Source organism: Chaetura pelagica, unplaced genomic scaffold, assembly GCF_000747805.2.
Source record: "Chaetura pelagica isolate M959 unplaced genomic scaffold, ChaPel_1.0 scaffold153, whole genome shotgun sequence".
Taxonomy (NCBI): Eukaryota; Metazoa; Chordata; class Aves; order Apodiformes; family Apodidae; genus Chaetura; species Chaetura pelagica.
In genome coordinates, this window is record NW_009952707.1 from 1,979,320 (window position 1) to 1,993,529 (window position 14,210).

General features: G+C 35.0%; 1 protein-coding gene across 1 annotated transcript in view; it reads left to right on the forward strand.

Moving 5' to 3' along the window:
- The window catches only part of SBF2 (SET binding factor 2), a 208,442-nt gene that overhangs the window by 189,892 nt on the left and 4,340 nt on the right, over positions 1–14,210 (forward strand). The window contains exons 31-35 of the mRNA XM_009994267.1: positions 879–1,064; positions 6,110–6,236; positions 7,373–7,500; positions 9,172–9,405; positions 14,146–14,208. Coding sequence (XP_009992569.1) covers positions 879–1,064; positions 6,110–6,236; positions 7,373–7,500; positions 9,172–9,405; positions 14,146–14,208 — 738 coding nt within the window. The remainder of the gene's footprint in view (positions 1–878; positions 1,065–6,109; positions 6,237–7,372; positions 7,501–9,171; positions 9,406–14,145; positions 14,209–14,210) is intronic.

Below are 14,210 nucleotides of genomic sequence, written 5' to 3' on the forward strand. Positions count from 1 at the left end.
AAAGAGAGGAGTTCTTTCTCTTGTCATTCACTTTCCATAAATTTAGGGGACCACACGAAGGGAGAAAACTAAATTTGTGCCAAAGTGAGTGTAACACTTGCTGCAAGGACAGATCACCAGAACAGATAATTTTGTGAAACAAACTATAAATTAGGTCAATGAAGACCCACTGCCTTTTTGTAATGAATACCTTGTGTCCAAGTAGTTGCTTCATAACTCAGAAGATAAACACAGATATCACTAATTCTAGTAAATAAAAACTTCATGTGCAGCCAGCATCCTGGTGCCAGGTAAACAAACCCACAAAATAATGATAACATGACTGTTAAAATCATTGTCAAACAAAGATGAATAGAGAAGGGGACATGCATAGCTGGAAGTGAAGGACATCTGTGCTGCATTTTAAAGTCTCCTGAGGTGCTGTCTATAAAAACAGGCTGAAGTTGGCTGGTGACCACCAGTGTGGTAGCACTGCAGGAACTCTAAAGTCATTCTCAGGACCAATTCCTTAACACTTTCTTTGCTGAGGTAGCCAATACTATTTTATAAATATTTATTATCTTTATTTTTTTAAGTGGATTTATTTCAAATGTAATTTAAATGTAGTGGGATTATAATGACTTCCAACATCTGTATTTTCTCAGGTCTGACTTTTACAGATATTGTAAAGTCATTGACATTTTTTCATGCGAGATATTATTTGGTTTGTTTTATAAAAATATTTAATGTATGTGGTAAATTAACTTGTATTTGTGTTTATATGAAGGCTTTTATTTCCTTGATCTATAAACAGGTTCTGGAATATATATATTCATTGACTGAAGTGTTCTCCTAACTTCTGTTGCTCTTAACACAATATATCCTGTCCTGTGATCTAGGTAGTATCCCTGGTGCAGTTACTCAGTGATCCCTTCTATAGGACACTTGAAGGCTTCCGAATGCTGGTGGAAAAAGAATGGCTCTCTTTTGGTCATAAATTCAGTCAGCGTAGTAACCTGACGCTCAATTGTCAGGGTAGTGGATTTGCTCCTGTTTTCTTACAGTTCTTAGACTGTGTGCATCAGGTAAGTCAATCTCTAGCTGATTTTAGTTCACAAAAATTTATTCATAAATAACTGCATAAGATGCCACTACTTCACAGGTTATAGATAATGGTTTCAGAGAAGACTAGTAACCTCCTTCTCTAGGTTTTCCTAAAGAGAATGGTTTTCACCTCACCAAGAGCTGGAATGCTTGCCTAGAGGAGACTGACCCATTCACACAGAACAAATGGAGAGTGATGGTTTGCATTAGGGATCTTTTAAGGTCATTTATGCAGAGATTTCAAGTAGAATCTGGCTTTTGGCAATCTGCAAGTATCTTTATTCAGAAGAAATCCTGTTTCTGACCCTGGAAACACTTTCCTCCAGTTTTCCTGTGATAAATCTTAGACAGTTGACATAAAGAAGAGCAAGGAAATTACCCATGCATACCTGTACGGTATTTTTTTCTCAAGTTCAGAGATTACTTTGGAAACAAGTGTGTTACCCAGAACAAACACAAAAATTGAATTCAAATATTTTTTGTTCATTGTCATAAAACAGAATGTACCATGTTTTCTTCATGGAAACATACTTGGCTTTTGTGTAAGCCATGGTTAATGCAATCTGCAGTTCTAAGAACATGGAATAATGGATTGTAATCATCCTGGCTTTAAAAGTTAGGATGAAATGTGAAGTGGGTTAAATCTCTCCTGTTAACAGCTGTCAGGTATGATTTTGCCTCAAGCTGCAGGGTGCCTTAAATTTTCCTGCTGTGCTTGTGAATGTGAATATATCAAGGAAATAGAAGAACGTTGCCATCAGCTTTGATGCATGTCACTAGGTATCTGATTTTCTGTACCTTTAAGGAGCAATACAAAGTATAGAAGTTACTTACAGATACATTTTACAGAGAAATCTGTGTTTTCTGGTCTTTGGTCTTAAGCTGTATCCACATGACCTGGCTGCAGCCAGATCAACAGCAAGATTACCTCCAGTAGGCCATCTGGAGCTATTAATTACTTCTCCACTGGTGGTAATACCACCCTTCCAGTCTGTTAGCTAAGGGGTTCATGTGAACCTGCCTGCATTTTCCAATCAAAATGGTAGAAAAAAATTGGTAAAAAATGCCATCTTATTTTGATGAGTCTGGATTTAGAAGCAGTTCAGCTGGGCAATCTGAAGGAGGTAGTAGCTTCTCATTAGGAAAAACAGGGCTGACTAGGGGTCAATCTTTTCAGCCAGTGTTCTCTTTAGCCAAGAAAGGACATGGGAACACAGCTTTACTGCAAAATTGATGTAATATAGATAATATAAATTTGTCTGGTTTTAGAAAAAATCATTAAGCTAAACAACAATCCCATTTAAACTGCAACTCTAAAGTTTTCTAGAAATAGACTTTATAGTCTGTTAGTCTCCTAACTTGCTATGATGTTGACTTAACAAATTCCAACAGTATGCTTGTAAACTGTACGAAAATTACTTTTGAACTCAAATTAATATTGAAGTTTCATAGAAATTTACTATGAAAAATAAAATTACTTAACATTTGTACTTGAATGTTTCTGTTCAGTTTCGTATGTTTCTGTGCAGCTTGTAGACAACTGCAGAATCAATTAGTCTGCGACTTGACTCTGAATTGTAGTATATTATGATCAGGATTTTTTAAATTGCCCATTTACTGGAAGTAAATATGTGGTCCTTTCAAAATATTTTAAATCATTATAGTCTCAAGGTGCAGTAATGTCACAGTTTGACTGTGAAAGTCTGTTACTGAAAGTCTAGTGGCTGAAAGTCACTATAGAGCCAATATATGCATTAAATATCACGGGTTAAACTAAAGATACAGAGAAAACAAATGAAACAGTGATTCCTAAATTAGAACTGCATCATCTTATAAGAAGTCATTGTTTATGCCAATATCTCCAGGTGTCAGCTGAATTATTAATGCAAAATCATTCTTTCACAATAGCATCTGGCAGATACTCTCTTTGCTTCTAAGACTGAATTTATCAAAGTGATGTCAGTGGAGGAAGCTTTCCTGTATCTATTTGCTAATTTATTAAATATCATTAAAGCAGAATTATTTTTTAGAACTGACTTATTTTAAGCTCAGTAAGGAGCTCTGTTACAGAAAGAGATGATTGTGCTGGTAGATGTATTCAGTGATTCCAGTGATTCCAGGAGTGCAATAGTTGCTCATAGTGATTACTAGCACAGGACATTTTGGAGTACTATATTTCTTACTTAAACTAAGTAAATATTGAAATATAATGGGATTACAAAACCGAAATGTATTGGAAAGCTAAGAGACTGATACAGGTATTGGAAGACTAAGGAAGGCTGATAGAAGTGGAAGATTATTAAATATATTTAGGAGATACTTAAGTTAATTGGGAACAGGATGATTTGAAAAAGAATTCTAAAATACTGAGTTTCTCTACAGATATTAGAAACACCTATTGGTTTACTCACATTTTAAATGTTCATATATTATAGAGATTAGGCATTTTAAAAGTTGATGCTGTTGTAATTTTTGAAGATCCGTTCTACCTGTTGACTTTTCTTTCTAGGTGATATGTGTTGAAATTGTAAAGTATAAAACATTGCTTCTAATTTACATGTAAATTTTAACTATAACCTTTAAAATCAATTAATGAACTGAAATCACACCAAATAGTTATCGGAAACCACTTATATTTAACCTCAACCTAAATGATTTCATTGCCAACAGTAATAAAAATCTCTTTTATGTTTGTTTTGAGTTGTTTAAATGAATATAAATATTTTCTTCTATGTTGAATTTATTATTTCTCACATCTAAAGCTGGAGCTGTATTTTAGCAGGAGCTTTTTTTCATGATAGCTCAGCCATGTTTAAATTTTGCAGGCTACTCTGCAGCTTAAACGAATCATCAGTTACAGTAGCACTTTACCTGTGTGTAGCATCTTTCCCATCTCAAAGTATGATTAAATTGTCCATGGCCATTAAAACACAGATAATAACTACAGTACTCATCTTTATAAAATAAATGTTTCAGATAATAGTTGTTTTCACTTAAAAAGTAAATTATATTATTGTTTACTTCTAGTTACTTGTAGTTCCAGAAATCTCAGAAGTGGGATCACTCACAACAACTGGATCCATGACACAAATTTAGTAGGAGCTTATTCTTGTAACTCTTCAATTGTATTTAAATAATTAGTGGACCATAAGTAGAAATTAGGACCCTCTGTCTGTAATGTCAGCAGAATGTTACCTTTCCTTATTGCAATATATTAAAGGAAACCTTTCCTAAAACAAGTGGAAAATGTATACTAAACTACTTGTATATGTCTCTAAATGCACACACATGCAGAGCTTTTTGGACTTCAGCTCAAAAGTACATTATGTCCTTTTTTAACAGAATTCACATACTCAGATTATGTTCTAATATATGCCAGAAAAAATATTTTCTTTTTTACAAGGAGAACTAAAAAGTTACTTTGTCTATGAAGTTGAAGTCTTGAATTTATTATAGAAAAAATTTTGCTTAGCTTTACTCTTACAAAAAAGTGCAGGAATGTAGTCATGTGTATCAGGGGGGAAGTAGGGATCAAGTAAGTGTGGGTATATTGAACTGAGATATCTTACAAGTATCTTAGCATTTTAAATGCCTAGCCGTAAGCTAATATTGAGATACGGTAACAATAAATTATCTGACTGAAATGCTGTGTATGTGTTTATAGGTCCTTTCAAGGGATTTTCCTGTCACTGTTGTACATTCAGTAGATAACCTTTCCTTGCCACATGCATTTCTTTTTTCTTTATTTAGCTGGTTGGGTTTTTTTCAACTGGCACGTGTGAAAATCTAAACATCAAGGAGCTTCAAGTAGTCTAATACTAGTTTCCATAAGCACTAAAAAAAAAGTTTCTCTCTTGAGGGAATTGATAAGTAGAGATTAGAGACAAAAGATGGAATGGGAATATGAGAGTGGTGGGAATGCAAAATTCAAGACGTGGGAAGATTGCAGAACAAAAGGTATTGTACAAGTTTGATGTGAAAGTAGACAGAGCACAGTGGGATGTATTTAAAATGTGAAATTCAATCAGCAATTACTTTTTTGATTGCAAACTTTACTTTTTTCCATTGTAATTGGGAATTTTCAGTTAATAACTATGCTTAATTCTGAAAATAAAGATCACAATTCATACTTCTAATTTTAAAAATTTAAATTTGAAATTAACACATTAATTTTTGTGAGCAATACCTCAAGATTAACTTAGAATCTTGAATTTTATATTAATATGAAGTATAAATGTCATCAGTATATAATGCTAAAGAACTTTGCTGTTAATATTAAATTTAATGGTTAAAAATCTTACAAGAAGCTTTGTCTAATAATGTTCAGGAGGAAGCAGTTTTGAAGAGCCCACTATCCCACATTTCTGTACTCTGCTATTCATGTGTTGTCTTAAATATGCTCCTGACTCATCTTGGAGACATTCACTGAATTAGATAGATCCCAAGCATAACTGAGGATAAACATATAAGATGTTACATTGTTTTTACTGTTTTCAAAGAATGATAGCAAGACATTTCCTCAGTGCTTTTCATTTTGTTTCATACTGTGATATTTTGGTGTGTATTTTGAAAAGGAAGAAATGTGTGTAGACTAGCAAATACTTCAGAAGTTATCTGTTTCACTAATGGTAGGTGGAATACAATTTACAGCATTACTTCTGTACACATTTGCTACTTTGGGTTCTTGGCAATTGTAAGAAGTCCACTGCAAAACCTTCCAATTAAAATTTGATTTCCAGCTACATCCAGGAGTAGCATCTTTGCCTATGAAGTTCCATCAAGTCTCAAGAGTTATCGTAAAAGTTTTCTATCAGTTTTGGTTCCTATGAAGAATAATGGGTTTTGTACAGAGTATAAAACTGCTTATTACACAGTACACACTTTCTGCTCTGAAATGTATTAGTTTAATTAGCTTTTAAATATTTTTAGACAAAATGTGGAAGGATTTGTGTGTGCAGAGGAGACAGTTGCCTCATATCAATATCTTCTTTTTTGTTTTGTTTTTTTTGCTTGATTTTTTTTTTAGATTCATAACCAATATCCAACAGAGTTTGAGTTCAATCAATATTATCTGAAGTTCCTGGCTTTTCATCACGTATCAAATCGATTTAAAACATTTCTTCTGGATTCAGACTATGAAAGATTAGAACATGGTATGTGTGATCTTTACTTATTACATACTGGTTGTATAGTTGTTGGTATTTTTCTTCTCAGAATTTGCTCTATAAAACTTTGCCTAGTTTGAGATCAGTCAGTAATTGCATGGTGATGATGTAATGAAGTTAATTTCAGGAATATAAAGGAAAATGGAGGTGGAGATTATATAGAATTTTCTGAATTAATAATCTCTGAGCTGTGCCACAGATGAGACTAAGAGAAAGTGGAAGAAATTAGTGCCATGCCTCAGGGGTTTTTTAGCAACTTACCCATGTGGTTGTTTCCCTTACTAAATACCTTATTTTAACAAAAACAAAGTCTTTGCAAATCCTTCAGAGTGTGCATGAGGTTTCAGGAAAGGAAACTGTTTTCATCTATTATCTCTCACTTCTTCCTCTTGCATTCTCTGCAGTGTAACTTGAGTAACCGTCTTATTTCAACAAAAAGAGTTAATTTCCATTATTTGCTTTCATTTAAACAAAAGCAAGGAATTGGAGTTGATGACCTCCTGTGGTTCCTTCCAAACTGTATTGTTATATGGTCCTACAGTTGGGAGGGAGGGGGCAGAGTGGTGTTTGGTTATTTCTTGTCACATGCCATTTAATAAAATAAAAAATCCTGTTTGCAGTAGTCTTTAGATAAACTATATGTCTTTCCAAACTCTTTTCAGATAGGACAAATCAGTTGCTAACTTATTTACACTAGCCTGCTTTGTTTTCCCTGAGATGAGTTAGCAAGTAATTTCAGGTCCAGGAGATTGGAAGGGCTGATAACCTCCAGTGGTGGGGGCAGAGTCAGTTAGTCAGGTGGTGATCTTCTGGGTCAGCATAGCTGCAGGCAGAAAGGGACATCCATAAAAATACTCCAGTATTTCAGTAGATTTGAGAACAGGCTTATAAATACAAAGCTACTGATTTTTTTTCCATACAAATTTCATATTCTAGCAGTTTGTGGTGGAGGGACAATTGCCAAGCACAGCAGCTGTTTCATCAAATGCAGTCTTGTTGCAGTGCCATTTATTTGATTGTATATTTTACTATGTATTTAGTCTGTGAAATGCCTTTTAGCTATGGTTTAGTGGTTGTTATCTATTATTATCAAGCTATCTTTTTGCTGCTGTGATTTTCCCTAGGGACATTGTTTGAAGATAAAGGAGATAAACATGCCAAAAAAGGAATTTGTATTTGGGAATGTATTGAAAAAATGCACAAAAGGAGCCCGATTTTCTTCAATTACCTCTATGCTCCTGCTGAAATAGAGGTATGATTTTTAAAAAATACAAATATAAGAAGATGCATGGCTTGTTACTCTGGGTGATTCCTTTTCCTTGAGTACATATGCATATCTTCATTCTTTTCAACTGAACTAAGCATTTGGTGGACAAAGTTGACCTGTGTTGATTGATTTGAGTAGTGTGTTACAGGCATATATTCTCAGTCAACTTAGTTATGGAAATGTTATTTAAAGGTCAAAATTCTTGAACATGTATTTATGCATCTCACTGCGGTAAGTTAGAGTCTTTTATTTCATTTAATTATATGAATTATCTTTAAAATTATCTTAAAATTTACACAGATTGTTTAAATAAAAGTAATACATACTGCAAACCACAGTTATGGTGAAATGAGTTAGAGAAGTGATGGTATACATTTCATAATGATCGATTGAATCACATTATCTATATCACTGTCTCATATGATAATGTGTGTCCACTGGATTGAACTGTGTCTTGAATATTATATAAAATTCACAATACACTCAGCATTGTAGAATGCTACACTAGCTGGGGAAGAAGTAGTCCAGACACCTCAGGAACTGCACGAAAAGGGTGCTGTTCTTACGGTGGTTCTCTAGACAGGACTGTTTTAAGATGTTCCTGCCATCCACTGCCCCACAGATGTCCTCTACTACTCTATCCTCCTTTGGCAGTGAGCTTCATCCTGGTAGAATCATAAAGTCATAGAATGGTTTGAGTTGGAAGGGACTTTAAAGATCATTTAGTTCCAACCCCCCTGCCATGGGCAGGGACACCTCCCACTAGATCAGGTTGCTCAAAGGTCCATCCAACGTGACCTTGAACACTTCCAGGGATGGAACATCTACAGCTTCCCTGAGCAGCCTGTTCCAGTGTCTCACCACCTTCACAGTAAATAATTTCTGCCTAATATGTGACCTAAGTCCACCCTCTTTCAGTTTGAAACAGTGCAATCAACACTGCAGCCCCCTTCAACCCATGCACACACACCACACACCTGTATCTGTACTTGCTTAATGAAAATGGTTCTGCAAGAGGGAGGAGGCAGAAAAGAATGTGACATTTGGTGCATAGAAAGTGCTTTAGCTGTCTTTGTTTTAGAGAAACATGTTTTCTCTGTCACTTATGAATTTGGAACTTGATGGGCTGCTTGTTCACTGTATGCTTTATGTATTTGCTGTAAGCTTTTGATGTTTTTATAGTTTTTCCTTTCCCTTTTTTAGAATAAACTATTTTTCCTCATAGGAAATGGTGTCATAGTAGCAGAATTAGTCATAATAGCAGAATTAGTCATTATGACTGAGCATCACTGCTTGTTCACCTGGGGCAGTAATTCCCTACAAGTGAGATGCATGCAAACTGGAAGTCTTAACATTCTTTTTTTAAAGAAAAAACGTTCATACAAAGTGATCTGTTTTAAACTACTCTGAAAGATCTGCAGTTCGTGACTGCCTACCTCACCTCACCATGATTTTTCCAAGTGGCATGTCCACCTATGGAATACAGTCTGTCTCCTTTCTCTGATGGTAGAGTGGGATTTTCTGCCAATTGGAGGGTGATTACTGTCAATTGCCTTTTGTATCTTCAACAAGAGGCACAAAGATTGTGAGAACACAGTAAATCTGAAACTCAAAGACTTCCGTTCTGTCGTTATAACAACATTTTGTTTCAAACAGGCACTGAAACCAAATGTAAATATGTCCAGCCTCAAAAAGTGGGATTATTATGTAGAAGAGATTTTGGCTACAGGTCCTTCCTATGACTGGACAATGGTAACTGCAAAATGCAGCACTTTGGAGGAATCTGACCAAACAGATGGTTCACTTCCCCAGACCAAGAGGAAAATAGTATGGCCATGTTATGATGATGTTAAAAAAATACAACCTGATGCCATCAGCAGCCTTTTAAATGTAAGTACGTGTGTTACACAGAACAATAAGTTATCTCATGGTCATTAAGTTCTTATTTAATTTTAAATTACTGCTTTATAAATATACTGTTATTGAAAGGATCACAATAGATGTCAAAAAAGGTATTTAGTAAAACTGATCTGGAGAAGTGATGGTTGGTCTGGGAATCATTCCTGCAAAGCATATGTTGTTCTGAGGGAGTACACTTTAGTTGTAGTTAATAACTATGAGAAAGCCAGTCATGGATTCTTTTTTTTCACTTTTATTTCACTTTTCTTCTTCACTGTTTCTTTTAAATAACCGGTAAGTAGCATTTTAGGTTACCTCTTATAAGAAATGCAGAAACTTATTTTAAGTTGAGCAAATGTTGAATGTAGATTACTTTTCCTTGTCTTACTCAGTTTAAAGTATATGACAACAGTGTTTGGCATTTCTTCCTGAGGTCCCCTGAAACAGCAGCAGAGCTCTGTGACTGACTGTAGGATGGGGATGACTGACACCTGTATCTTGGATTCTTTCTGAATGAGAACAACTAAAATCATCTCCCTGGCTCCCTCTCACAAGTCTAATGTCATGGGCTCTCCTCTGCTGGTTTGTGCTTCTGTCTCCACTGGGTCAAGTCACTAAACCCAAGCTTCCAGCCAAACTATCCCTATGCACAACTGTAAGAAACTGCCATGTAACAGGGAAATGAGCCATATTATTTCCCAAAGATATGTGGGTCAGGTTTTATAAAGTCTAAATGTTATTTGTGAATTAGGTTATAGTAACAGAAGATAGCAATAGACAGGAACATTTGGGAAACTTTGAAGAGGTTGTATAAAGGTTACAAAAATATTCTTCTAAGTTTAAAAAGCAAAGTTAACTTTATATTAAAATAAGTTGTTAATTTAGGGCTATTGCTGATGTAGGAGAAAGACCTCTCTTTTATCATAAATCCATTGAGAATGTGTTGGTATCCAAAAAATGTTTGAACTGAGACATATTTAGCAATGGTAAATTATTAGGGAAGAGTGATTCTTCCTTAGTTTATGATTATAAGCCCAAATTTGTTTGTTCTAAAGATATTTTTCAATCGAAAACTGGATAGTGTTCTTCAGAAGTTAAAGCTGAAGCAGAGAAGTTACTGAGTGTCTTAATTTAGAATTTTCTTTGGTAGAATGTGGTGTTCTATTGAGAGCAAAAGGTAATTTTTTTAGTAATAAATATTTTAATGAGTACATAACGATTTACCTCTAACCAGCTGTGTGTGATGGTCTATGATTTCCATAAATCCTCATGTTTATGAGTTTTACAGAGTTAACCAATTTGCACATTTCTTTAATTTAGTCCTTAATGAAGCCTTTTAAATATTTCTGACAATAACATGCATTTTAAAGTACAGATTTCTGTGTAAAGCTTCTCAAGTAACTTCTGCCACATCAGGGGTAGCCAAAAATTCTTGGAAGTGTACTTTGGAGACAAAAATGTTCAAAAGTAGATCCAAACAGAGGATCTTCCCTTTAAGACCATTTTCTGATGGCCTTTCTGCATGATAGAAATCAGAAACAAGGTAGCAAACCATCCATTTTTAAAAGAAAATGAAAGGTAACTGTGAAACAGCACACCTCTCCCTTTATTTTCTCTTTCAGAGATTTATTGCAAATAGTTTTAAAAGAATGTATTCATTTAAAAAAGGAGGCAGTGGGCACAAGCTGAAGCACAAGAGGTTCCATCTAAGCATCAAGAAACACTTTTTCACTGTGAGGGTGATTGAGCACTAGCACAAGTTGCCCAAAGAGGTTGTGGAGTCTCCATCCTTGGAGATACTCCAAAGCCATCTGGACACAGTCCTGGACACATTCCTGTGCATCTGTCTCCAGGTGGCCCAGTTTCAGCAGGGAGGCTGGACCAGGTGACCTCCAGAGGTCACTTCCAACCTCAGCCATTCTGTGATATATGCCTGGTTGCTGGTTGTATTAGAGGTAATAAGCTACCAGTATTTAACTGAAAGTGCAGGTCAGGTCCTTGACTGCAGACACATCTCTGCTGTTTCCCACTAATTTGCTAACATTCCTAAAAAGATACTCTGTTCCTAAAATTTATTAGGAGTGGCTCAGATTTCAGTACTTTTAAGAAATGTGAGACAGGAACCTATGTATCCTATTCTTGAAAATAAGTGGTTATATCACTTAACATTAGATGGTGTTTGCTCAGAGAGAGTTTTGCAGACTCAGAGATGCCACTTCAGGATACCAGTCACTCAGATCAACTCTTCTGTAAATACACGATGTAAAGAGCTAAAGCTTTGCAAGGGGTCAATGAATAACCAGCAAAACAATAAAACCAGCACTTCTGGTTGTGAGCTGGTTTATAACTTTCATTTTTGTACCCAAAAGACTGATCTGTCAAAGTGGACCCTAAACCAAAATATTTATTCCAAATATTGAACAGCCAGTCATGTACAACTGAACACTCGACAGAAGCAGCAATTGGATCGCTGGGTTTACATTCAGCATCTTTCCATTTGTAGTCAAAGTCTCAGAAGCCTTCTAGCCCAGGAGTTAAGAAGAAAATACAAGTAAGGACTTCCAAAACAGCATGCTCTGTCACAGTCAAGACAAGTCCAAGTGTAGGACTTCCTCCAGAATGTCTTGGGTGTGCACAAACACATGGTGGATACAAAGGAGGTGATCAGTCTCTCCAGTTCCGGAGTTAAAATTACTAATTTCAGGAAATGGATAATCATCCAATTGTATTTGTTATAACCTTTTTTTTTATATACTTACTGCCTTCTGCTCTTGTAAGTCTAGGCAACAGTAGATTAACCAGAAAGATACATTTAAGGACTTTTTTCTTTCAAGGAAGTGCAACTACCCATTGTCCATTCCATACATGGAACAGAAGAAATCTGATGTTTTCAGTAAAATTTAAAACTGAAGGGGCAAGAGTAAACCCTAGTGATTTATTGCCATGTAATTTTTTTAGATGGGGTTTATTAAAGGAGAATTTATCCTAACTTCTCAAGTTATATATAGGAGATAGCTGAAAGTTTTTCATTTTAAGTTCTGGAAGCACTACTCATTGTGGAGCCAAAAAAGAAGGAATGTGACCCAGTTGCTAAGTAACAAGTTTCAGTTACTTCCAGATTCTGCAGAGAAAAACTTACACTCAGAAGTCAAGACTAGGGCAGAAGGAGAATGATCAGATTAAAACCTGACTAACTTTTAGCATTAAAGAGCTTGTATCCTTTTGAAGCAATTTGGGAAGCCTTTTACATGTAAAGTCTGTGGTAAATTGATTCAGTCCCATGTATCCCATCAGGAAGCATTTTACACTAAGCACTTAGAATGAAAAACAGGTAAATCTAGAGAAGACTTTAGTCTTACCTGTGTTCATCATTCCTTATTTTTCTATCTACCTATGAAGATACTCCAAACAAAGCTATTCTGATTTCACTTCTTGGCAAGAGTCCTATGATATTTCATGTATATGAGGCTTTCAACTACTTTCACTATTTAAAACTTCTGATTTGATTCTTGCTATTAAGCCAGATTTCTTATACTTAGTTTTACTTCTGAGTTCTCTATTTTACCTTCAACAACAGCAAATTTTTAGAAATATTTTGTTACTATTACATTGTCAAATACTGGCTTTTTTATTTTCACTTCAGAGTTCAAAATTTAGTTCAGGATTTAATTTCCTGGTCAAGTTGTTTTCTTACTTTAAAAAAGCAATAGTTTTCTGTAAGTCTTTCAGTCAGTAACCGTTGAAGAAATTGTTATTCTAAATGACCAATAGGAGTTGGAGATTATGAAAGCTACCTTAATAATTTGGTATAGTAGAAGTAAAAGTCAGAAACTGTCTCTACTTTGAAAATAATTGTCTTGGCTTTTAGTTAGCTTTTACATAACATGGGAATTCTCCATCCTGTGGCAATTTTTAGTTCCATCGTCAATTCTTAACTGGATTTTCAAAACTGGGTTTTTAGTTTGATTTCATTAGGAATCAGATTTTCATAACAATATAGTTGTTGAAAGTAAAACTTTACAAAGCATGTATGGCAAGGAATATGGACCACACATCAAAGTAATGACAAATGTATCAATGAGCGTTCACAAGTAAACATAAACTAATGAAATTGCCTCTTTTTACTTAACTCTGCATGCACTGTCATCTTAACAGGAAATAACCCTAACTGAAGGTTATCAACACAGGTCATATTCCCAAGTTCCACAACAAGAACATGTTGTTACAGTTTGGCATCCAAATAGAATAAATCTTTCTGTTTCATTTCCTTCTTTTATTACAGCTTTGTATCACATTCTATAAACCAGGGCAAATGTTAATATTGGCAATGTACAATCTTGGTGTCACAGCACAGAATTTGTTCTTTGTAAATATTTTTATAAAATATAGCCTATCCTTATCATTGTTGTGTTTCTGTTATGGCAATTGGTGTTGAATTTTGTGTGTTGAGGGGAACTGGCAAAGAACTGAGAGCACAGTGGCTCCTCTGAGCTGTGACATGCAAGAAGAATGATGTGACTGATGCTGTATTTGGTTGCCTTTGATTCCTGAGACTGGCTGATTTAATTTTATAGCTGATTCAACAGAGGGTTTTGTACTTTACTGGGAAACATGGACCATAAGTTTCCTGTGTAAAAATATTGACTATAAAACAGTTGTATAAAAATGATTGCTGGGAAGTGCTCAGTCAGAAATGTTTATCCTTAAGAAAAGCTTTGTTGTTTGTTTCAGGAGATCGAAAGGTTGGAAAATAAATTAAATCAGAACACAGAAAGGTGGCAGCTTTTGTGGGAAAG